At 42.6% G+C, this 25,068-nt stretch overlaps 1 protein-coding gene across 2 annotated transcripts in view; it reads right to left on the bottom strand.

Annotated features, from left to right (window-relative positions):
* The window catches only part of LOC115126103 (serine/threonine-protein phosphatase 2B catalytic subunit gamma isoform-like), a 30,323-nt gene extending 8,678 nt beyond the window's left edge, over nucleotides 1–21,645 (bottom strand). For both annotated transcript variants that reach the window (XM_029655688.2, XM_029655706.2), the window contains exons 1-9: nucleotides 21,019–21,645; nucleotides 15,970–16,167; nucleotides 15,775–15,899; nucleotides 13,859–13,970; nucleotides 13,586–13,731; nucleotides 13,202–13,419; nucleotides 13,001–13,095; nucleotides 12,746–12,871; nucleotides 12,561–12,638 (exon numbers count right to left, since the gene is read on the bottom strand). In XM_029655688.2, coding sequence (XP_029511548.1) covers nucleotides 12,561–12,638; nucleotides 12,746–12,871; nucleotides 13,001–13,095; nucleotides 13,202–13,419; nucleotides 13,586–13,731; nucleotides 13,859–13,970; nucleotides 15,775–15,899; nucleotides 15,970–16,167; nucleotides 21,019–21,079 — 1,159 coding nt within the window. In that variant the 5' untranslated portion in view covers nucleotides 21,080–21,645. The remainder of the gene's footprint in view (nucleotides 1–12,560; nucleotides 12,639–12,745; nucleotides 12,872–13,000; nucleotides 13,096–13,201; nucleotides 13,420–13,585; nucleotides 13,732–13,858; nucleotides 13,971–15,774; nucleotides 15,900–15,969; nucleotides 16,168–21,018) is intronic.
* Between the last annotated feature and the right edge of the window lie 3,423 nt (nucleotides 21,646–25,068).

Raw genomic sequence — 25,068 nt, 5'->3', positions numbered from 1 at the left:
AGCCATCACCAAGCCCTGGCCTCAATCCTATAGAAAATGTGTGGGCAGAACTGAAAAAGCGTGTGCGAGCAAGGAGGCCTAAAAACCTGACTCAGTTACACCAGCTCTGTCAGGAGGAATGGGCCAAAATTTACCCAACTTGTTGTGGGAAGCTTATGGAAGTCTACCCAAAACGTTTGACCCAAGTTAAGCAATTTAAAAGGCAATGCTACCAAATACTAATTGAGTGTATGTTAACTTCTGACCCACTGGGAATGTGATGAAAGAAAATCTGAAATAAATAATTCTCAACTATTATTCTGACATTTCACATTCTTAAAATAGCGTGGTGATCCAAACTGACCTAAGACAGGGAATTTTTTCACAAGGATTAAATGTCAGGAATGGTCAAAAACGGAGCTTAAATGTATTTAGCTAAGGTGTATGTAAACTTCCGACTTCAACTGTAGTCACTACAAAGATACAGGCGTCTTTCCTAACTCTGTTGCCGGAGAGGAAGGAATCCGCTCAGGGATTTCACCATGAGGCCAATAGTGAATTTAAAACAGTTTACTGGCTGTGATAGGAGAAAACAGAGGATGGATCAACAACATAGTAGTTACTCCACAACACTAACCTAATTGACAGTCAAAAAAAGGAAAGGAAAGCTTGCAGCATCGTTTACAACAAGGCACTAAAGTAATACTGCAAAAAATGTGTCAAAGCATTAGACTTTTTGTCCTGAATTACAAAGGGTAATTTTTGCGGCAAATCCAAAACACATTACTGAGTACCACGCTCCATATTTTCAAGCATAGTGGTGGCTGCATCATGTTGGGTATGCTTGTAATCATTAAGGACTGGGGAGTTTTTGAGGATAAAAAAAAAGTAACACAATGTAGCTAAGCACAGATTCAGCTGGCATTACACACTTGGCTAAAATAACACTGTAGTTCTGTTGTCATAACTTTCATAGATACCTTTTGGAAACCGAAGATGCTCTATAGGAATGACTGAGTCCATCCAAATCATCTTGGTTCTGGACCCTGTCTAGGGCTGGGCTGTATACCATATTTTACGATATACCGGTATTGATGCACGGACCGGTTTGGGTTTTTACTTTACCTTCTATAACAGTATTTGAATGTTTGGTTTGTTAAATGTGATACGCCGTGTGTAACATCCATTTTTATATTTTACTTAGCTATTTGAGCCTTCTCTCTCTCCCCTTGCCACTTTCAATACAGACATAGCCCTGCCCCCTCTCACTAAAGGAGCACATGTGTTGTTCGTCGACCATGAGACACTTGTTTTCAGTCTGCATGGTCAATACAGCACATTTAACAATGCTTTTTTAATTGTGCCTTTATTTAACCAGGTAGGCCAGTTGAGAACAAGTTCTCATTTACAACTGCGACACAAACAGAGTTACACATGGGATAAACAAACGTACAATAACACAATAGAAAAACCTATATATAGTGTGTGCAAATGTAGTAAGAATAGGGAGGTAAAGGCAATAAATAGGCCATAGTGGCGAAATAATGCATTAACACTGGAGTGATAGATGTGCAGAAGATGAATGTGCAAGTAGAGATACTGGGGTGCAAAGGAGAAGAAGAAAAAAAATAACAATATGGGGATGAGGTAGTTGGGTGGGCTATTTCCCGATAGGCTGTGACAGGTGCAATGTTCGGTAAGCTGCTCTGACAGCTGATGCTTAAAGTTAGTGAGGGAGATAAGACTCCAGCTTCAGTGATTTTTGCAATTCGTTCCAGTCAGAGAACTGGAAGAAAATGGCGGCCAAAGGAGGAGTTGGCTTTGGGGATAACCAGTGAAATATACCTGCTGGAGCGCGTGCTACGGGTGGGTGCTGCTATGGTGACCAGTGAGCTGAGATAAGGCGGGGCTTTACCTAGCAAGGACTTATAGATGACCTGGAGCCAGTGGGTTTTGTGACGAATATGAAGCGAGGGCCAGCCAACAAGAGCATAGAGGTCGCAGTGATGGGTAGTATATGGGGCTTTGGTGACAAAATGGATGGCACCGTTTGCTGAGTAGATTGTTGGAGGCTATTTTGCAAATGACATCGCCGAAGTCAAGGATCGGTAGGATAGTCAGTTTTACGAGGGTGTTTGGCAGCATGAGTGAAGGATGCTTTGTTGCGAAATAGGAAGCTGAATCTAGATTTAATTTTGGATCGGAGATGCTTAATGTGAGTCTGGAAGGAGAGTTTACAGTCTAACCAGACACATAGGTAGTTGTAGTTGTCCACATATTCTAAGTCAGAACCGTCCAGAGTAGTGATGGTAGATGGGCGGGCGGGTGCGGGCAGCAATCGGTTGAAGAGCATGCATTTAGTTTTACTTGCATTTAAGAGCAGTTGGAGGCCACGGAAGGAGTGTTGTATGGCATTGAAGCTCGTCTGGAGGTTTGTTAACACAGTGTCCAAAGAAGGGCCAGAAGTATACAGAATGGTGTCATCTGCCTAGAGGTGGATCAGAGAATCACCAGCAGCAAAAGCAACATCATTGATGTATACAGAGAAAAGAGTCGACCTGAGAATTGAACCCTGTGGCACCCACATAGAAACTGCCAGAGGTTTGGACAACAGGCCCTCCGATTTGACACACTGAACTCTAAGTAGTTGGTGAACCAGGCGAGGCAGTCATTTTCGAAACCAAGGCTGCCGAGTGTGCCAATAAGAATGTGGTGATTGACAGAGTGGAAAGCCTTGGCCAGGTCGATGAAAATGGCTGCACAGTACGGTCTTTTATTGATGGGGGTTATATCGTTTAGGACCTTGAGCGTGGCTGAGGTGCACCCATGACCAGCTCGGAAACCAGATTGCATAGCGGAGAAGGTACAGTGGGATTCAAAATGGTCGGTGATCTGTTTGTTAACTTGGCTTTCGAAGACTTTAGTAAGGCAAGGTAGGATAGATTATAGGTCTGTAACAGTTTGGATCTTGAGTGTCTCCCCCTTTGAAGAGGGGGATAACCGCGGCAGCTTTCCAATCTTTAGGGATCTCAGACGATACGAAAGAGAGGTTGAACAGGCTAGTAATAGGGGTTGCAACAATTGCCTCATATAATTTTAGAGAGGGTCCAGATTGTCTAGCCCCGCTGATTTGTAGGGGTCCAGATTTTGCAGCTCTTTCAGAACATCAGCTATCTGGATTTGGGTGAAGGAGAAATGGGGAGGCTTGGGCAAGTTGCTGTGGGGGGTGCAGAGCTGTTGACCGGGGTAGGGGTAGCCAGGTGGTAAGCATGGACAACCGGAGAAAAATGCTTATTGCAATTCTCGATTATCGTAGATTTATCAGTGGTGACAGTGTTTCCAAGCCTCAGTGAAGTGGGCAGCTGGGAGGAGGTGCTCTTATTCTTCATGGACTTTACAGCACCCCAGAACTTTTTGGAGTTTGTGCTACAGGATGCAAATGTCTGTTTGAAAAAGCTATCATTTGCTTCCTAACTACCTGTGTATATTGGTTCCTAACTTCCCTGAAAAGTTGCATATCGCGGGGGCTATTCGATGCTAATGCAGTATGCCACAGGATCTTTTTGTGCTGGTCAAGGACAGTTAAGTCTGGAGTGAACCAAGGGCTATATCTGCTCCTAGTTCTACAATTTTTGAAAGGGGCATGCTTATTTAAGATGGTGAGGAAAGCACTTTTAAAGAATAACCAGGCATCCTCTACTGACGGAATGAGGTCAATATCCTTCCAGGATACCCGGGCCAGGTCGATTAGAAAGGCCTGCTCACTGAAGTGTTTTAGGGAGCGTTTGACAGTGATGAGGGGTGGTCATTTGACAGCGTACCCATTATGGACGCAGGCAATGAGGCAGTGATCGCTGAGATCCTGGTTGAAGACAGCAGAGGTGTATTTAGAAGGCAAGTTGGTCAGGATGATATCTATGAGGGTGCCCATGTTTAGGGATGTACCTGGTAGGTTCCTTGATCATTTGTGTGCGATTGAGGGCATCTAGCTTAGATTGTAGGACGGCCGGGGTGTTAAGCATATCCCAGTTTAGGTCACCTAACAGTACAAACAATGAAGATAAATTGGGGGCAATTAATTCACATATGGTGTCCAGGGCACAGCTGGGGGCTGAGGGGGGTCTATAACAAGTGGCAACAGTGAGAGACTTATTTCTGGAAAGGTAGATTTTTAAAAGTAGAAGCTCGAACTGTTTGGGCACAGACCTGGATAGCATGACAGAACTCTGCAGGCTCTCTCTGCAGTAGATTGCAACTCCACCCCCTTTGGCAGTTCCATCTTGGCGGAAAATGTTGTGGTTGGAGATGGACATTTCTGAATTTTTGGTGGACTTCCTAAGCCAGGGCTCAGACATGGCTAGGACATCAGGGTTGGCGGAGTGTGCTAAAGCAGTGAATAATACAAACTTAGGGAGGAGGCTTCTGATGTTAACATGCATGAAACCAAGGCTTTTACGGTTACAGAAGTCAACAAATGATAGCGCCTGGGAAATAGGAGTGGAACTGGGGGCTACATGCCTGGGTTAACCTCTACATAACCAGAGGAACAGAGGAGGAGTAAGATAAGGGTACAGCTAAAGGCTATAAGAACTGGTCGTCTAGTGCGTTGGGACAGAATAAAAGGAGCAGATTTCTGGGCGTGGCAGCATAGATTCAGGGCATAATGTACAGACAATGGTATGGAAGGATGTGAGTACAGTGGAGGTAAACCTAGGCGTTGAGTGACGATGAGAGAGGTTTCATCTCTGGAGGCTCCAGTTAAGCCAGATGAGGTCATTGTTGATGACAATGCGGTTTTCACTTTGCAACTTAGTATAAATCCAGTAGCGTTCCATAATTCACTAGTAGTTTGTGTCTGTTACATCTGCAAACAGCTAGTTTGTCTTTTCTTAGCAAGTTGGGCCTAAATCGTTTTAGCTGGCTGGCTGGCTAGCTAATAAATGTACTGAGTCAGAGCAAACGTAATTAGCTATACAGCCTGATAATACCAGTGATATAGACCTGAATCAGCATGTTGTATGTGCAATAGTACCTTCTAAATCAAAGAGGAATATGCAAATAATTAATATGTTAGCTACATGAACTAGCTAAGAGAAAACATTAAATGTAGCCAAAGATTATAGCATCCCCGAGGAAACACTTATCAACACTTTGGATCCTACCCTGCCAAAATAACTCCTCCCTTGCATTTTAATTCGTTATCATGTCAAACACTGTATTAAAAGTGCACACTATTATATTCTACCTATATAATTAGATGAATCATTCTATTTCCATGATTACAACAGGTCACCCAAGTGCTTTCCTCGAAATCGCAAGTCAGATTGTTTGCCCATATCGTGCATCCCTTCGTGGCAGTGTGGACATGTAATTTACCGATGGTCCCTAGGCTATTTAAAAACATAAAATACAGGCAAATCGTCATTTCTTTGTCGTTGAAATACCTCAATATGATATTTTGGCCATATCGTCCAGCCCTAACCCTGTCCATGCATTTTAACACTGCTTTGAGAAAATGATTTATCAGTGACCCAAGCCCAGCTCAGATAATCCCTACCCTTGAGTCGCCGAGTTGTCGTAGTGCTGCTGCAAATGTACATTGTCCCAGGGGCGTTGGCAGTCATAATGTAAGTAACCTCATTTTTGTCCCTCTAACTCCTCTGAATGCCCCTGCCAATCCTACATCTTTTGTATGCAGTAATCATGGGCCTATGAACCTGAGTTACACTGCTAGCACTGAGCCGGTTTGCCTTAGAAGGAAGTCCACTGTGTGCTGCTCTCCCTGCATCATCAGCTCAAACATAAATATCACTGTCATGTCTACCTCTAATAAGCTTGTCAAGTAAAAGCAATAAAAAAGAAACACCAAAAAGTGCTAAAAAGAACATGCGAGTAACCGATAACATTCATATACTGACTTTCTCTGAAAGTCACTTAGATAATGCCTTTTGATGATACAGTGGTAGCAATACATGGCTTCAACATCTTCAGAAGAGACAGGAATGCCAAATGGTGGAGGTGTTGCCGTGTATGTTCACAGTCATATTCCTGTAAAGCTTAGAGAGGAAATGCTGTTGATGTAATATGGCTACAGATGATTCATTTGCCTCCCCTAAAGCCCATTCTCGTGGGAAGCTGCTATAGACCAAGTGCACACAGTCAGTATCTGGATAATGCGTGAAATGTTTGATAATGTGCTATCAACAGAGAGGTATTTTCTGGGTGACCTACATATTGACTGGCTTTCATCAAGCTGCCCACTCAAGAAAAAGCTTCAAACTGTAACCAGTGCATGCAACATGGTTCAGTCAACCTACCAGGGTAGTTACAAACAGCACAGGAATGAAATCCTAAACATGTATTGATCATATCTTTACTAATGCTGCAGAAATCTGCTCTAAAGCAGTATCCAAATCCAACAGATGTAGTGATCATAACATAGCAGCCATACCCAGGAAAAACCAAAGTTCCAAAAGCTGGGCCTAATATAGTGTGTATAAGATACAAGACGTTTTACAAGATGTTTTCTAGTGATTCCTATGTTGAAAATGTGGTGTGTAATTTTATTTATTTAACCTTTATTTAACTAGGCAAGTCAGTCTTATTTACAATGACGGCCTACACTGGCCAAGCCAGGACGACGCTGGGCCAATTGTGCGCCGCCCTATGGGACTCCCAATCACGGCCGATTGTGATGCAGCCTGGATAATGAGGAGCAACCAGACGCTGCACTTCACACATTTATGAAATTGCTTATTCCAGTTACTAAATAAGCATGCACCTATTAAGATAATTAATGTAAAAACATTTGAATCAGTGTGGATTGATGTGGAATTGAAAAATTGTAGGGTTGAGATGGATGAGGCAAAGGGAATGACAAATCGATCTGGCTGCACAGCCGATTAGCAAACACACTGTACATTGAGAAATCATGTGACAAAACTGAACAAAAAGAAGAAGATTGTACTATGAAACAAAGATAAATGATATAAAGAATGATAGTAAAAAGCTGTGGAGCACCTTCAATTAAATTTAGGCCAAAAAGGCAAACTCTGCTCCATCATTCATTGAATCAGATGGCTTATTCATCACAAAACCCACTAATATTGCAAACTACTTAAATTATTTTTTCATTGGCAAGGTTAGGAAACTTAGGCATGTCATGCCAATAACATATTCTGAACCTACACATCCATGCATAACTGACCAAAGTATGAAAGATAAGCATTGTAATTTTAAATTCCGTAAAGTAAGTGTGGAAGAGGTGAAAAAAAAATAACAAGCCACCTGGGTCTGACAACTCAGATAGAAAATGGCTGAGGATGATAGCGGACGATATTGCCACTCCTATTTAGCATTTCACTGTAAGGTCACCTGTTGCATTCAGAGCATGTGACAAAAAATTTGATACAATTTTAATTGCAATCTCTTCAATCTAAGCCTACTGGAATGTGTGTGCCTACAGGCCTGGAGGGAAGCAGGTAAGGGCATTCAACACTTATATAAGTGACTGATGATTGGCTGAGAGAAATTGATAATACAAATATTGTGGGAGCTGTTTTGATAGACTTTAGTGCAGCTTTTGACATTATCGATCATAATCTGCTGCTGGAAAAACTTGTGTTTCTGGCTTTACATCCCTTGCTATATTGTGAATTGTCTAACAGACCACAGAGTGTGTTCTTTAATGGAAGCCTCTCCAACATAATCCAGGTAGAGTCAGGCATTCCCCTGGGCAGCTGTCTAGGCCTCTTACTTTTTTCAATCTTTACTAATGACCTGCCACTGGCTCTGAGTAAAGCATGTGTGTCTTTGTATCCTAATGACTCAACACTAGACACATCAGCTACCACAGCAAGTGAAACCCCTGCAACACTTAGAGATGCAGTCAGTTTCAGAATGGGTGGTAAAAAATAAGTCCTAAATATTTCAAAACAAGAAGCATTGTATTTGGGACAAATCATTTGGGACAAATCATTCACTTGCAATGAATAATGTGGAAATTGTGCAAGCTGAGGAGACTAAACTGCTTGGAATAACCCTGGAATGTAAACTCATGATCAAAACACACAATAAAGCACTGCTCTGCCTTCCTAGCAACGCTATCTACAAGGCAGGTCTTACAGGCCCTAGTTTTGTCGCACCTGGATTAATTTCCAGTTGTGTGGTCAGGTGCCACAAAGAGGGATTTAGGAAAATTACAACTGGCCAAGGGCAGCAGGGTTGACCCTTAAATGTACACAGAGGGCTAACATTAATGATATGCACGTCAATCTCTCTTGGCTCAAAGTAGAGGAGAGATTGACTTCATCATTACTTGTATTTGAGAGAGGTATTGACATGTTGAATTCACCAAGCTGTCTATTTAAACTACTAGCATGGCCACCCATGCATACACCACAAGACATGCTACCAGAGGCGCACAGTACTACATAGAGCCATGACTAAATGGAACTCTATTCCACAACAAATAACTCATGCAAGCAGTAAAATTTGATTTAAAAAAACACCTTACGGAACAGCAGGGACTGTGAAGACACACGCACACGTGGATTTTGTGTTGTAGATATGAGGTAGTAGAGGAGTGGCCTGAGGGCTTACACTTAATGTGTTGTGAAATATGTTGCGTAATGTATTGTAATGTTTTTTCAATTGTATATGACTGCCTTAATATTGCTGTACCCCAGGACTAGTAGCTGCTGCCTTGGCTAATGCAAATCCATAATAAATAGAAATACTGAAACCCTGTTTCAGTCTGCTTTCCACCAGACACTGGGAGATAAATGAACCTTTCAGCAGGACAACAACCTAAAACACAAGCCCAAATCTGCACTGGAGTTGCTTACCAAGAAGAAAGTGAATGTTCCTGAGTGGCCGAGTTACAGTTTGGACTTATATCTACTTGGAAAAACAGTTGAAGTTGGAAGTTTACATACACCTCAGCCAAATACATTTCAACTCAGTTTTTCACAATTCCTGACATTTAATCCTAGTAAAAATTCCATGTCTTAGGTCAGTTAGGATCACCACTTTATTTTAAGAATGTGAAATGTCAGAATAATAGTAGAGAATTATTTATTTCAGGTTGGATTTCTTTCATCACATTCCCAGTTGGTCAGAAGTTTACATACACTCAATTAGTATTTGGTAGCATTGCCTTTAAATTGTTTAACGTTTTGGGTAGCATTCCACAAGCTTCCCTCAATAAGTTGGGTGAATTTTGGCCCATTCCTACTGACAGAGCTGGTGTAACTGAGTCAGGTTTGTAGGCCCCTTGCTCGCACACGCTTTTTCAGTTCTGCCCACAAATTTTCTGTAGGGTTGAGGTCAGGGCTTTGTGATTGCCACTTCAATACCTTGACTTTGTTGTCCTTAAGCCATTTTGCCACAACTTTGGAAGTATGCTTGGGGTCATTGTCCATTTGGAAGACCCATTTGTGACCAAGCTTTAACTTCCTGACTGATGTCTTGAGATGTTGCATCAATATAACCACATAATTGTCCTCCCTCATGATGCCATCTATTTTGTGAAGTGCACCAGTCCCTCCTGCAGCAAAGCACCCCCACAACATGATGCTGCCACCCCCGTGCTTCACGGTTGGGATGGTATTCTTCGGCTTGCAAGCCTCCACCTTTTTCCTCCAAACATAACAATGGTCATTATGGCCAAAAAGTTATATTTTTGTTTCATCAGACCAGAGGACATTTCTCCAAAAGGTACGATCTTTGTCCCCATGTGCAGTTACAAACCATAGTCTGGCTTTTTTATGGTGGTTTTGGAGCAGTGGCTTTTTCCTTGCTGAGCGGCCATTCAGGTTGTGTCGATATAGGACTTGTTTTACTGTGGATATACGTAGATACTTTTGTACCGGTTTCCTCCAGTATCATCACAAGGTCCTTTGCTGTTGTTCTGGGATTGATTTGCACAGTATGGTCGTCTCCTTCCTGAGCGGTATGACAGCTGCGTGGTCCCATGGTGTTTATACTCGCATACTATTGTTTGTACAGATGAACGTGGTACCTTCAGGCGTTTGGAAATTGCTCCCAAGGATGAACCAGACTTGTGGGGGTCTACAATTTTGTTTCTGAGGTCTTGGATGATTTATTTTGATTTTCCCATGATGTCAAGCAAAGAGGCACTGAGTTTGAAGGTATGCCTTGAAATACATCCACAGGTACACCTCCAATTGACTCAAATTATGTCAATTAGCCTATCAGAAGCTTCTAAAGCCATGACATCATTTTCTGGAATTTTCCAAGCTGTTTAAAGGTACAGTCAACTTAGTGTATTGCATACTTCTGACCCACTCAAATTGTGATACAATGAATTATAAGTGAAATAATCTAAATAATTACTTGTGTCATGCACAAAGTAAATGTCCTAACCGACTTGCCAAAACTATAGTTTGTCAACAAGAAATTTGTGGAGTGGTTGAAAAACAAGTTTCAATGACTCCAACCTAAGTGTACGTAAATTTCCGACTTCAACTGTATATGGCGATTGTGTAAAATGGGTGAGATTTTTATTTATTTTTTTAAATAGAGAAAAAAAATTGAATTCAGGCTGTCAAACAACAAAATGTGTACTAAGTCAAGGGGTATGAATACTTTCTGAAGGCACTATATCTCCGGGGCTAGTTTGTGTTTGTCAAAAGATGACACAATGTAAATGAGTCCATATTTTCATGCTGGCACACCTTTTAGTTATCATTAAATGCTTTCAAAATGGGTACATGATTTTCAAAAAAATATATAGTTGGTTTGAGGTTTATAAATCATAATTTACCGATGGTCCCTATGCTAAATATACCACAGGCATTACGATACGGTGGCGTGCAGCTGCACTCCGGATTGATAATTACTTGTGTGCAGTCAGCTGCGGGCATATGGCTTGATTTGAAACAAACCCCACTTTCATTCACGTTGTGATACTGTCTCGTCCACAAATCACACCACACTGTCTCGTCCACAAATCACACCACACTGTCTCGTCCACAAATCACACAACACTGTCTCGTCCACAAATCACACCACACTGTCTCGTCCACAAATCACACAACACTGTCTGGTCCACAAATCACACAACACTGTCTGGTCCACAAATCACACAACACTGTCTCGTCCACAAATCACACCACACTGTCTCGTCCACAAATCACACAACACTGTCTCGTCCACAAATCACACAACACTCTGTGAACTAAAATGTTCTTATTTACACTTAATAGTACATTTTGAGAGTAGAATAAATATTTCTGACTAATATTAACGCCACATAGGCTATTTTCTAAATGAGAAGTTGGTTTTTAGGGGCAGTTGCTCTTTAAAAGCAGACCTTGAGTCTCAAACTTATAATTGATGCTTTTAACCAGAGGAAGAGGCGACGCAAGAGGTTTCACTTTTGCCAAAATCTGTCCATAAATACCCCAATGCGTTTCTATGGGCTTATCTTGCACCTAAGCTTGTCGCCTGCCTTCCTGCCTTTGAGACAAGGACTCAAGGGCGGCAGATGAGCATCGCGTCAATTTTAGGGATGTGTTCTTTGAATATTTGAACGGATGCTAGTATTCGAATACATTTTAGCGAGAAAACAATGATAGGCCTATTTTATAACTGAAAAGGCTTTTTCTAATTAAAAAAAATGTAATATTCATGTGACATAGTTGCATACAAGAATATACCATGATTTTCAAATGACTAATTTCATAAAACAACAAACTTTTCAATTTAGTTTTTACAATGTGCACGGTGCGCCCCATACAAATACTGACAGATGACCGGTAGCCTTCATGTGTGTAACTTGCTGTTTTTGTTGGCCAATCAAGGGGGCAAAGAGGCTCAGCGTGTAGCAAGTGGAGTGAGAGTTTACTAAAGCAATGCAAAATGGATGAAATTACAGAATTAAAAGTTACAGAAATGAGAAGGAGTAGGGCAACCAACAGGTAGGCTGTTGTTTTATCTGAATGGGGGTTTGGGAGAAAGTGCAGCATGTGGCCTCAACTAGCTGACTAGCGGAGCTAGCTTCTCTAGCTAGGCTACTCCAGTCAAGACAGGCACTGTTATATGGGATCATAAATAACATTGTGGCTGCTACAAGTGAGATAGTCTAGGCTGTAGTAGAGTTGCTCTCTCTTCCCCCGTCTGCTCGTTCCCATCTCATAAATTACAAACAAGGCCCATCTGCATCTGCAGCAATAGAGCGGCAGCCTTTATCCCTCACGCAGCAGTGCTCAGGTTAGAAGAGTCACATGTATTTCGAATATCCGGCAAAAAAAATGCATGATACTATTCCAATAGTGAAATTATTTCAAACCCACATCCCTAGTCATTATATACAGATCTCTGTTCTAACAACCCTTTAGATCTGTCTATTTACCTTCACATCTACCGTTGCTCTGTGATGAGCAATAACGCACTTCAGTCAAAAACAACTTCACTTCCTTAAGTTTCAGTTCCTCCTTGAAGAAACAAAATACTGCTATTTCAGCCTCTTCTCATCATTTGCTTACATTGAAAGTCAATATATATAAAAGAATATTGAAAAAAATAAAAAGAGTTCTTAACAGGGTGTGTGTTTTTACCCTCGCAGGTGTCGTCTCCTTCAGACATGAGCTCGTCGTCAGAGCAGATGTTGAGCACGTTAACCAGCATCTCTGTCACTGTAGGAACACACACACACAGGGTTACCACACGAACACACAACGTTATCTCACAGGTCAGTTTTGCAAAGGTAACATGGAGCCCAATAGTTATCACACACACTCACCTTTCTCGCCTACAAAGGGCAGAGACCAGGTGAAGACGTCCATGAAGTTGGGCAGCCAGTAGGGGTGGGGGGAGCAGTTGAACTGCCTGATGTTCATCACGTTGTTCTCATACTTCAGCACCGCCGCTACAAGGACACACACATATATATACATAATCTATCTACCCTGTGTTGCCATGGTTTCTATCCTGTCGTCATGGTTTCTTCCCTGTTGTCATGGTTTGAAATGGAGTGTGGCCTTGGTCATTTCTTTACCTTTGTTGTTGTACACGTCCAGGTAATTCGGAGCAGAAAAGATCGTGATCAGAGAAGGAAAACCTGTCGTCTGGCTTTTCCTGTACATTCTATACCTGAAATGCACATTAAACAGGAAATACACTGTTAATATCACGAAACAGTATTATACTACTACTAATATTATTATTATTAATGCGTCATATTATGGATAATACTCACCCAGCGTCTTGGGCTTCATGTGCTCTTATTACTGACAGCAGATTATTGTTCATCAGAAAGTCACATACTGCTGGGTAACTGTAGAAGTAGGAGCAGCCTCTAACAGAGTTATGAGCAAAGTGTTCCTGGGTCTTCTCAGAGCCGTAGTCTTCTCCAGGGTCTGACCACAGCAGGTCACACATGGGTCCGAATGCAGGGGGCTCCTTAAACCGATCCAGCTGGTCAACACAAGAGTTAAACAAAGTTGATCTACAGGGTTTCCCAATTAAAAAACTGTTAAATAACTCATTAGACCAGTCAAAACACTTAACATAGCCAGCTAAACCAATTCAAATGATTAAGTTAACCCAGAGCAGGTCAGGGGATAGAGGTCAGGGGTCATACCTTGCGTATGTCATCCAGGCAGGTGATTTCAGGGCTCAGGCCTCCGTGGACACATAGGAACTGCTGGTTGAGGAGCGCAGCCAAGGGAAGGCAGTCAAACGCCTCCATACACGCATCATACACACGCTCAGAGTACTTTATCTTACCTAGAACACAACAAAGAGGACATTATTACTATTACACCCATGCACCCACCCACACATAGGCACACCCACAGGCGCACACACTAAATACACAAGGGCCACTCACACTAAATACACAAGGACCACTCACACTCTTGTTTAAAGGTGAAGTACTCTGTGAGATGTCGGCACTCATGGTTTCCTCTGAGTAGGAACAGAGTGGTGGGGTGGTTGATCTTCAGAGTCCACAGGAACAACACGCACTGAAGATAGAAAGAGTGTGTGTGAGATCCCTCTCATGATGCTAACGTTAGTATCATAATAAGAATCATAGCTAAGACGCTAACGATAGTTGGCTACGATTCCTACTAAGACGCTAACGATAGTTGGCTACGATTCCTACCATGACGCTAACGTTGGCTACGATTCCTACCACGATGCTAACGTTGGCTACGATTCCTACCACGACGCTAACGTTGGCAGGGATTCCTACCACGACGCTAACGTTGGCAGGGATTCCTAACGTTGGCAGGGATTCCTACCACGACGCTAACGTTGGCTACGATTCCTACCATGACCCTAACGTTGGCTACGATTCCTACCATGACGCTAACGTTGGCTACGATTCCTACCATGACGCTAACGTTGGCTACGATTCCTATCATGACGCTAGCGTTGGCTACGATTCCTATCATGACGCTAGCGTTGGCTACGATTCCTATCATGACGCTAGCGTTGGCTACGATTCCTATCATGACGCTAGCGTTGGCTACGATTCCTATCATGACCCTAGCGTTGGCTACGATTCCTATCATGACGCTAGCGTTGGCTACGATTCCTATCATGACGCTAGCGTTGGCTACGATTCCTATCATGACCCTAACGTTGGCTACGATTCCTATCATGATGCTAGCGTTAGCTATGATCACCACAGCTAGGATAAAGGCCAACTTCTCTCACATTTCCTCCCATGCACCAACCACCTAGCAAATCAAGTTCAAGACAATGAGATTCAGTTCCTTGCCATTTGATTAAGGGCTAGCAAGACGCACACCAGCAGAAAGAAAGAGAGCAATGACGTGGGGCACATATCTTCACATACACTATGTAACGTAGTACGGAATTTTCAGGGACCACTTGTCTCTAAAGCGCTACTTTCACAACTACTGGCTCTAAAGCGCTACTTTCACAACTGCTGGCTCTAAAGCGCAACTTTCACAACTGCTGTCTCTACAGCGCTACTTTCACAACTACTGGCTCTACAGCGCTACTTTCACAACTACTGTCTCTACAGCGCTACTTTCACAACTGCTGTCTCTAAAGCGCTACTTTCACAACTGCTGGCTCTACAGCGCTACTTTCACAACTGCTGGCTCTACAGCGCTACTTTCACAACTGCTGGCTCTACAGCGCTACTTTCACAACTGCTGGCTCTACAGCGCTACTTTCACAACTGCTGGCTCTACAGCGCTACTTTCACAACTGCTGGCTCTACAGCGCTACTTTCACAACTACTGTCTCTAAAGCGCTACTTTCACAACTGCTGTCTCTAAAGCGCTACTTTCACAACTGCTGTCTCTAAAGCGCTACTTTCACAACTACTGTCTCTACAGCGCTACTTTCACAACTACTGTCTCTACAGCGCTACTTTCACAACTACTGTCTCTACAGCGCTACTTTCACAACTACTGTCTCTACAGCGCTACTTTCACAACTACTGTCTCTACAGCGCTACTTTCACAACTACTGTCTCTAAGCGCTACTTTCACAACTACTGGCTCTACAGCGCTACTTTCACAACTACAAAAGTACCGGAGAATCTCTTTAATTCATTAGAATACATGCTATTCACAGCCTTCCCACAATATTTTTAAACCCAACAGTGTGTGTTGGGTTAGGGAGGGAGTGTACGTTTCTGTTAGTCTGTGTGGGGGAGGGCGGTGGTACTGGGTAGTGTGCTTCCTGTCTATTTAAAGATGTGCTCCTAAGCCCTGCGACTCAAGGCTGTGTAACAGGCCATGACTCCAAATGTCAGATGAAACAGCAGATGCTGAAACACACACTGACCTCGATGCTGAAGTACCCTCGATCGACATAGTCCCCCAGGAACAGGTAGCGGGTGCTGTTGGGCGAGCCGCCCACCTCAAACAGCTTCATCAGGTCAAAGAACTGGCCATGGACATCCCCACACACTGCAACACACACACGTTAGAGATCCGTCTGTCGGAATATGTTAGGGGTTAATTAGAGGTCAGAGGTTACCTGTAATAGGTGCTTCCACCTCCAGCATGCATTTCTCTTGTCGCAGGATGTTGGCTCCATCAGTGATGATGCGTAGAGCTGCTTCCTCCTCAAGGCGGCCCTCCTTAACCAGATGGCTCTTCAGTACCTCAACACTGGGCTTCCCATCTACATACAGGTCCTTTACAGTCAGCCTGGAACCAGGGGGGTAGGGCACCGCTACAACACAATAAAAACAACATTTGTAATTTTTTATTTTATTTAACTAGGCAAGTCAGTTAAGAACAAATTCTTATTTACAATGACGGCCTACCCCGGCCAATGCTGGGCTAATTGTGCGCTGCCCTATGGGAGTCCCAATCACGGCCGGATGTGATGCAGCCTGGATTAACGGAATACACACTACTAACTAGAGGTTAATCGGCATGGCCGATTAATTAGGGCCGATTTCAAGTTTTCATAACAAATTGGTGAATCAGACTTTTTGGATGCCGATTATGGCCGATTACATTGCAATGGCAGGCTGACCACCTGTAACGCGAGTGCAGAGTCAAAAGGATCTTGTGGCTGCAAGGAGCCAAGGTAAGTTGCTAGCATTAAACTTCTTACAAAAAACAATCAATCTTCACATATTCACTAGTTAACCTAGTCAACCATGTATAGTTAACTAGCTTGTCCTGCATTGCATATACAGTTGAAGTTGACAGTTTACATACACCTTAGCCAAATACATTTAAACTCAACTTTTCACAATTCCTGACATTTAATCACAGTAAAAATTCCCTGTCTTAGGTCAGTTTGGATTACCACTTTATTTTAAGAATGTGAAATGTCAGAATAATAGTAGAGAGAATTATTTATTTCAGATTTCATCACATTCCCAGTGGGTCAGAAGTTTACATACACTCAATTAGTATTTGGTAACATTGCCTTTAAATTGTTTAACTTGGGTCAAACGTTTTGGGTAGCCTTCCACAAGCTTCCCACAATAAGTTGGGTGAATTTTGGCCCATTCCTCCTGACAGAGCTGGTGTAACTGAGTCAGGTTTGTAGGCCTCCTTGCTCGCACACACCTTTTCAGTTCTGCCCACAAATTTTCTATAGGATGAGGTCAAGGCTTTGTGATGGCCACTCCAATACCTTGACTGTGTTGTCCTTAAGCCATTTTGCCACAACTTTGGAAGTATGTTTGGGGTCATTGTCCATTTGGAAGACCCATTTGCGACCAGGCTTTAACTTCCTGACTGATGTCTTGAGATGTTGCGTCAAAATATCCACATAATTGTCCTCCCTCGTGATGCCATCTATTTTGTGAAGTGCACCAGTCCCTCCTGCAGAAAAGCACCCCCACAACATGATGCTGCCAACCCTGTGCTTCACGGTTGGGATGGTATTCTTCGGCTTGCAAGCCCCCCCTTTTCCTCCAAACATATCAATGGTCATTATGGCCCCACAGTTCTATTTTTGTTTCATCAGACCAGAGGACATTTCTCAAGTATGATCTTTGTCCCCATGTGCAGTTACAAACTGTAGTCTGGCTTTTTTATGGTGGTTTTGGAGCAGTGGCTTCTTCCACGCTGAGCGGACTTTCAGGTTATGTCGATATAGGACTAATTTTACTGTGGATATAGATACTTGTGTACCGGTTTCCTCCAGCATCTTCACAAGGTCCTTTGCTGTTGTTCTGGGATTGATTTGCACTTTTCGCACCAAAGTACATTCATCTCTAGGAGACAGAACGCGTCTCCTTCCTGAGCGGTATGACGGCTGCGTGGTTCCATGGTGTTTATACTTGCGTACTATTGTTTGTACAGATGAACGTGGTGGTACCTTCAGGCGTTTGGAAATTGCTCCCAAGGATGAACCACACTTGTGGAGGCCTACAATTTTGTTTATGAGGTCTTGACTGATTTATTTTGATTTTCCCATGATGTCAAGCAAAGAGGCACTGCATTTGAAGGTAGGCCTTGAAATACATCCACAGGTACATGTCCAATTGACTCAAATGATGTCAATTAGCATATCAGAAGCTTCTAAAGCCATGACATTTTCTGGAATTTTCCAAGCCGTTTAAATGCACAGTCAACTAAGTGTATGTAAACTTCTGACCCACTGGAATTGTGATACCGTGAATTATAAGTGAAATAAACTGTCTGTAAACAATTGTTGGAAAAATTAGATGTCCTAACCGACTTGCCAAAACTTCAGTTCGTTAACAAGAAATGTGTGGAGTGGTTGAAAAACAAGTTTTAATGACCCCAACCTAAGTGTATGTAAACTTCCGACTTTAACTGTAATCAATGCGGTGCCTGTTAATTTATCATCGAATCACAGCCTACTTCAACTTCGCCAAACAGGTTATGATTTAACAAAAGGGCATGCCGATAAAAGCACAGTCTTTGCACAAATGTACCTAACCATAAACATCAGTGCCTTTCTTAAAATCAATAGACAGAAGTATATATTTTTAAACCTGTATATTTAGTTAAAAGAAATTCATGTTAGCAGGCAATATTAACTAGGGAAATTGTGTCACTTCTCTTGCGTTCAGTGCAAGCAGAGTCAGGGTATATGCAACCGCTTGGGCTGTCTGACTCGAGTAATCGGTATCGGCTTTTTTTGGTCCTCCAATAATCATTATCGGCATTGAAAAATCATAATCGGTCAACCTCTACTACTAACACTAACCGCTGTAAATAATTGGTGCATTATAACACCCTCTAGCATCTATTGGTCAATTGAACCCCAGGACCCACCCCCTAATGTATCGGTCAATTGAACCCCAGGACACACCCCCTGGAGACCTCAGGGTGCCCATCCTTTCACAAAGAGGTGTTGGCTCTAGAGAAAGACAGAGAGCGTTTATGGGTGTACTGCATGGCTGAGTGAGTGGGTAAGAATAGAGCGTCACATTTGCATTAGGACTAGTTACTTCTATCAGGAAGAGCAGGTTTGACTGGCAAATAACCATCTCTATCTGTGTCTCTCTCTCTTCTGTCTGTCTCCAGGCTATATTAAATGTTAAGTCCTAGCCACATTATTAATCTACCATTCATTCATTAGAACCCGGTCTTTTATGTTATCGTCGGCGTGGCGCCAGGTATTGCATCCATAATTCCCGCTATGAAAAGAGCAAAAATATTTATTCTCTTCGTCTCGCTATATCTCGATTGGCTTTCTCGGCCGAGTGATCTAGTTAGTGTAAAACTTCAAAACAGAAGCAGGTCACACAGACAGACTGAGCCAATCATGTCACACTAAACTAGTTCATCATATCTAACCCATACACTGAATACTAGTTCATCTTATCCAGAGTGACTCCGCACTAAACACACTCTAGTCCCGGGCCCATATCCATAGAGTTCTTCCCTGGGACCTGCATCAGGGCCCATATCCATACATGCATGTGTGACATAGTCGTTACACAGGCAGTGATGCAGCTGGCTGGCCTGATCAGGTTACCATCGGTAAATAAGCCAAAAGGTCAAAACATCAACCCTCACAGAGCAACCCACAGAGCAACCCACTCACACAGGCGCCCACACACACACACACCTCTGACCAAAAACGGATTATTGATCGCAGCCAATTCTTTTAAAAAGCATGCTCCCGTCACACTAGAAACATTTAAAGGCATAGGCCGCATTATTTTTGACAAAAAAAACGGTCCCCCACTAATCAAAATATTAGCATGAGAGATGTGTTCTGCCAACTTTCTATTTGATTTTAAATGCTATAAAAAATACATTTAAAACTACAGGTAACATCAGATTAAGCAGATTTGGATTTACACAAGTTACATCGTGTGTGTATATAATTTAAAGAATATTTTTGAAATGTAATTGAATGTGTACTATGCCAGCTACAAGCTGAATTAGAGTACACTAACACATACAAGAAAAACATTTCAATTAATAAGATGAAATACAACCAAATCAAAAAATAAGGGAGCAAGAAGCAAGAATGGAGGTAGAACAGTCTGAGCGGTGGAGGGAGGGGGGAGCATCTTGGTCAGTCACAGCCAGTGGTCATGTCAGAGTCATGCTATAGACCTATGTATGAGTGTGTGAGGGCTAGCAATGTGATCGTTATATAGCCTAGTGCTTTCTGTAGGATGATGGTTAGCCTGGCAGCGTCAGAGAGATGCAGGTATAATGACATCATCTTCATGCTCCTAAGCACCACTTACCCACTGAGCCTATCACTCACTCACACTCTCTCTTTTTGGGTCCACAACAAAGTACATTGGCTTTATGACAGAGGTCACTACTTACTCCTCGTCAATCCCTGTGGCCAAACCCAAAGTCCATGAGTCCTATTTTAATAATATAGATCAGGGTTAGATCAGGCTACACGCAGTACCTGCTACCTGTTACAGTTGAGACAGAGCAGTAGCTATGCACTGTTAGGCCTGCCATCTGCATGCTGTACCATTCAAGTCCATTACAAATAGAAGCAGATTCTTCAAAAGCAAATGTTGCAATTTGGTAGCAAAGCAAATCCCCCCCTCCTAATAGGCCACCCTGGCTGTAAATCAAAAAGACCCGCTCTATGGCACTCAATCCACTGACAGTCATTCAGCATATGCCGCAGGAACCGTGTGTGTGTGTGTGTGTAGACCCACACACACCCTCTCTTTTCTCACACACACACCACACACACAGGTCTACTGAACCAGACATACATCAAACAGACACACACACATTTATTTCAGTTCAGTCAGATTCAACAAAAATAGAATCACTTAGGAGGCTCAAAAACAGTTGACTACCTAGTTTGTTAGTCCAAGATTGACGGTGTCAAATATTTACTAGCTAGCTGCTTGACATTATATCATGACATGTCATGTCCTCCTACTAGTACTGCAGGCTAACAAGCTAGCAAGGGATGCTAGGAAATAAACAGATGCCATATTATCCCACTTGCGCCAAACAGTGAACAACAATGACCTAACTAGCTAGTTAGCTTGATTGCTAGTTAACTAACTAGCTGTAATAATCGTGTAACTAGCTAGCTAACGTTAAATTCTCTGCAACCACTTGCTGAATTAATAGAGATACGACTGTATACCTTTAATGGGCCGCTCGGTGGTGGACAGTTTGGTTGGCGTTTGGTCTTTCGTCACCGACATCTCGGTGTGTCTTCCCCAGCAGGAAACAGCTAGCTAATGGTGTGAATTCCTCGGCGTAGCTAGCAGGCTAGCTGGTAAAATGAGCTAGCCGTGCTGCTAGCTAGCTAGCTGGAACAGCACCTCTGGATCCACAGCCTTCCTCTACGGCAGCGGGCTTGTAGACTAGGGCAGTGCAGATCAACTAGGCAGGAGCGTAAATTAGTTAGCTAGCTATAGATGTGAGGGGGAGGGAAAGGGGAAGATCACCTTAACCACTAAATTAAAGCTTTTTTCCTGCCTTGTCTCTCTGCCCTGCGCTGCGGAGGTAACGTTAGCTAGCCAGCTGCTGTCAATTTCTGTCAGATGAATCGACCGCTCCGGTCCAGGAAACGATTTCCAGCCAATCTCACTGTCACTTTGCTCAGGTTTACACACCGCGCATCAGTTCATGTCTTAATTTCATCTGTTTGTTCTTGGCTGTACCTCATTTGGTCCAGGCCTCTCGGTTTGGGTTTTGGTCGTGATCAAATGTATCGTCCAGACTCTGCTGTCGGATTACTGTAATCCACCACAAACGGATTTCCTACAACATGGCTGTGTCTGTCTAACGCATGGTGTTGTGGGTAGTGTAGTATTATTGTCATGCCGGCACACACCTATGGGACACACACTTATGGGACACACACTATGGGACATACACTTATGGGACACAGGACACAGCTGTCTGCTGGTAGGCCGCACACACACACACTGGTTTTCTTTCAACACCAACATATTATTGTTCAAGTGTCTTGAAAATGTACCTTCGTGCACGCTGTTAAGGCTGTTTGGACATTTTGCATGTGTAAACTCGTTTTTATGCATAGTGGGGGACATGCTATTGGACATACCGCACCTACATACCTAACCTGCTGTGTCACCGTCTCTTCGCTGCTTTTCTTCACTTCTGGTTCAACAGACAATTCACCTCTCAGAACAGTTGTTTTAGTCAATATACTCATCGGCCACTAGATGTCGCTAGCCACTAGTGATGTAGGCTTCAGTACAATGACGTTAACCTGACTCATGCAAGAAATAGCTTTCTACTGTCAGTTTTTGACTATTTAAAAAACAATTGAAATCCACCTTTGCCCCTACAACGAAAAAAAACTATATGTCTGATGTTGATTGAAGTCTTTATTGTATTGAGAAATGGCTCAAATTACTGCACAGCTCATGAGACCTCCACATTTATTTATTTATTTATTTAACCTTTATTTAACCAGGTAGGCAAGTTGAGAACAAGTTCTCATTTACAATTGCGACCTGGCCAAGATAAAGCAAAGCAGTTCGACACATACAATGACACAGAGTTACACATGGAGTAAAACAAACATACAGTCAATAATACAGTATAAACAAGTCTATATACGATGTGAGCAAATGAGGTGAGATAAGGGAGGTAAAGGCAAAAAAAGGCCATGGTGGCAAAGTAAATACAATATAGCAAGTAAAACACTGGAATGGTAGATTTGCAGTGGAAGAATGTGCAAAGTAGAAATAAAAATAATGGGGTGCAAAGGAGCAAAATAAATAAATAAAATAAATACAGTAGGGAAAGAGGTAGTTGTTTGGGCTAAATTATAGGTGGGCTATGTACACATGATGATGAGTAGGCCTATTCCTCTCCCCTCAGCGGGTTAGCTTGGGCAGACTGGTCACAATGGGGGCAGAGTGTAGGCACTGAGAGGGTTGTTTATAGTAGGGTTCAAGCTGTAGTTATACATGTTGAACACGTTCTAAGGGTTGTAGTAGTTGGGGTATGTGTAGTAAGGGTTGTAGGGGTTGATTGGTGATGGTCCGGGTGGTAGCTGTAGTGCCAGTGGGTTGGGCCAATGGAGCTCCAATAAGGCTTGGACTCTGGGAGAGAAGACATCATCAATGATATGAGAAATAAATCATGAGCGAGACTTTTTCCAACACCACCTCCTCCTAAAAGATAATACAACGTCACTATGGCCGTGTAAGTACAGACATGCTTTAAAGTGTGAAGAAGACATGGCAATGTTCTCTTAACTCAACATTTCCACTCTTTTCAGGTTCTTGTTGATCCACCTATATTATAGTATTATAAACAGAAAATGTATTTTATACACTTGTGTCCCCTGGTATCAAATCAAAATCAAATCAAATGTATTTACAGTGCCTTGCGAAAGTATTCGGCCCCCTTGAACTTTGCAACCTTTTGCCACATTTCAGGCTTCAAACATAAAGATATGAAACTGTATTTTTTTGTGAAGAATCAACAACAAGTGGGACACAATCATGAAGTGGAACGACATTTATTGGATATTTCAAACTTTTTTAACAAATCAAAAACTGAAAAATTGGGCGTGCAAAATTATTCAGCCCCTTTACTTTCAGTGCAGCAAACTCTCTCCAGAAGTTCAGTGAGGATCTCTGAATAATCCAATGTTGACCTAAATGACTAATGATGATAAATACAATCCACCTGTGTGTAATCAAGTCTCCGTATAAATGCACCTGCACTGTGATAGTCTCAGAGGTCCGTTAAAAGCGCAGAGAGCATCATGAAGAACAAGGAACACACCAGGCAGGTCCGAGATACTGTTGTGAAGAAGTTTAAAGCCGGATTTGGATACAAAAAGATTTCCCAAGCTTTAAACATCCCAAGGAGCACTGTGCAAGCGATAATATTGAAATGGAAGGAGTATCAGACCACTGCAAATCTACCAAGACCTGGCCGTCTAAACTTTCAGCTCATATAAGGAGAAGACTGATCAGAGATGCAGCCAAGAGGCCCATGATCACTCTGGATGAACTGCAGAGATCTACAGCTGAGGTGGGAGACTCTGTCCATAGGACAACAATCAGTCGTATATTGCACAAATCTGGCCTTTATGGAAGAGTGGCAAGAAGAAAGCCATTTCTTAAAGATATCCATAAAAAGTGTCGTTTAAAGTTTGCCACAAGCCACCTGGGAGACACACCAAACATGTGGAAGAAGGTGCTCTGGTCAGATGAAACCAAAATTGAACTTTTTGGCAACAATGCAAAACGTTATGTTTGGCGTAAAAGCAACACAGCTCATCACCCTGAACACACCATCCCCACTGTCAAACATGGTGGTGGCAGCATCATGGTTTGGGCCTGCTTTTCTTCAGCAGGGACAGGGAAGATGGTTAAAATTGATGGGAAGATGGATGGAGCCAAATACAGGACCATTCTGGAAGAAAACCTGATGGAGTCTGCAAAAGACCTGAGACTGAGACGGAGATTTGTCTTCCAACAAGACAATGATCCAAAACATAAAGCAAAATCTATAATGGAATGGTTAAAAAATAAACATATCCAGGTGTTAGAATGGCCAAGTCAAAGTCCAGACCTGAATCCAATCGAGAATCTGTGGAAAGAACTGAAAACTGCTGTTCACAAATGCTCTCCATCCAAGCTCACTGAGCTCGAGCTGTTTTGCAAGGAGGAATGGGAAAAATGTCAGTCTCTCGATGTGCAAAACTGATAGAGACATACCCCAAGCGACTTACAGCTGTAATCGCAGCAAAAGGTGGCGCTACAAAGTATTAACTTAAGGGGGCTGAATAATTTTGCACGCCCATTTTTTTTTGATTTGTTAAAAAAGTTTGAAATATCCAATAAATGTCGTTCCACTTCATGATTGTGTCTGACTTGTTGTTGATTCTTCACAAAAAAATACAGTTTTATATCTTTATGTTTGAAGCCTGAAATGTGGCAAAAGGTCGCAAAGTTCAAGGGGGCCGAATACTTTCGCAAGGCACTGTATATAGCCCTTCGTACATCACCTTCGTACATATCTCAAAGTGCTGTACAGAAACCCAGCCTAAAACCCCAAACAGCAAGCAATGCAGGTGTAGAAGCACGGTGGCTAGGAAAAACTCCCTAGAAAGGCCAAAACCTAGGAAGAAACCTAGAGAACCAGGCTATTTGGGTGGCCAGTCCTCTTCTGGCTGTGCCGGGTGGAGATTATAACA

Source organism: Oncorhynchus nerka, linkage group LG4, assembly GCF_034236695.1.
Source record: "Oncorhynchus nerka isolate Pitt River linkage group LG4, Oner_Uvic_2.0, whole genome shotgun sequence".
Taxonomy (NCBI): Eukaryota; Metazoa; Chordata; class Actinopteri; order Salmoniformes; family Salmonidae; genus Oncorhynchus; species Oncorhynchus nerka.
This window is presented reverse-complemented; position numbering and strand designations above follow the sequence as displayed.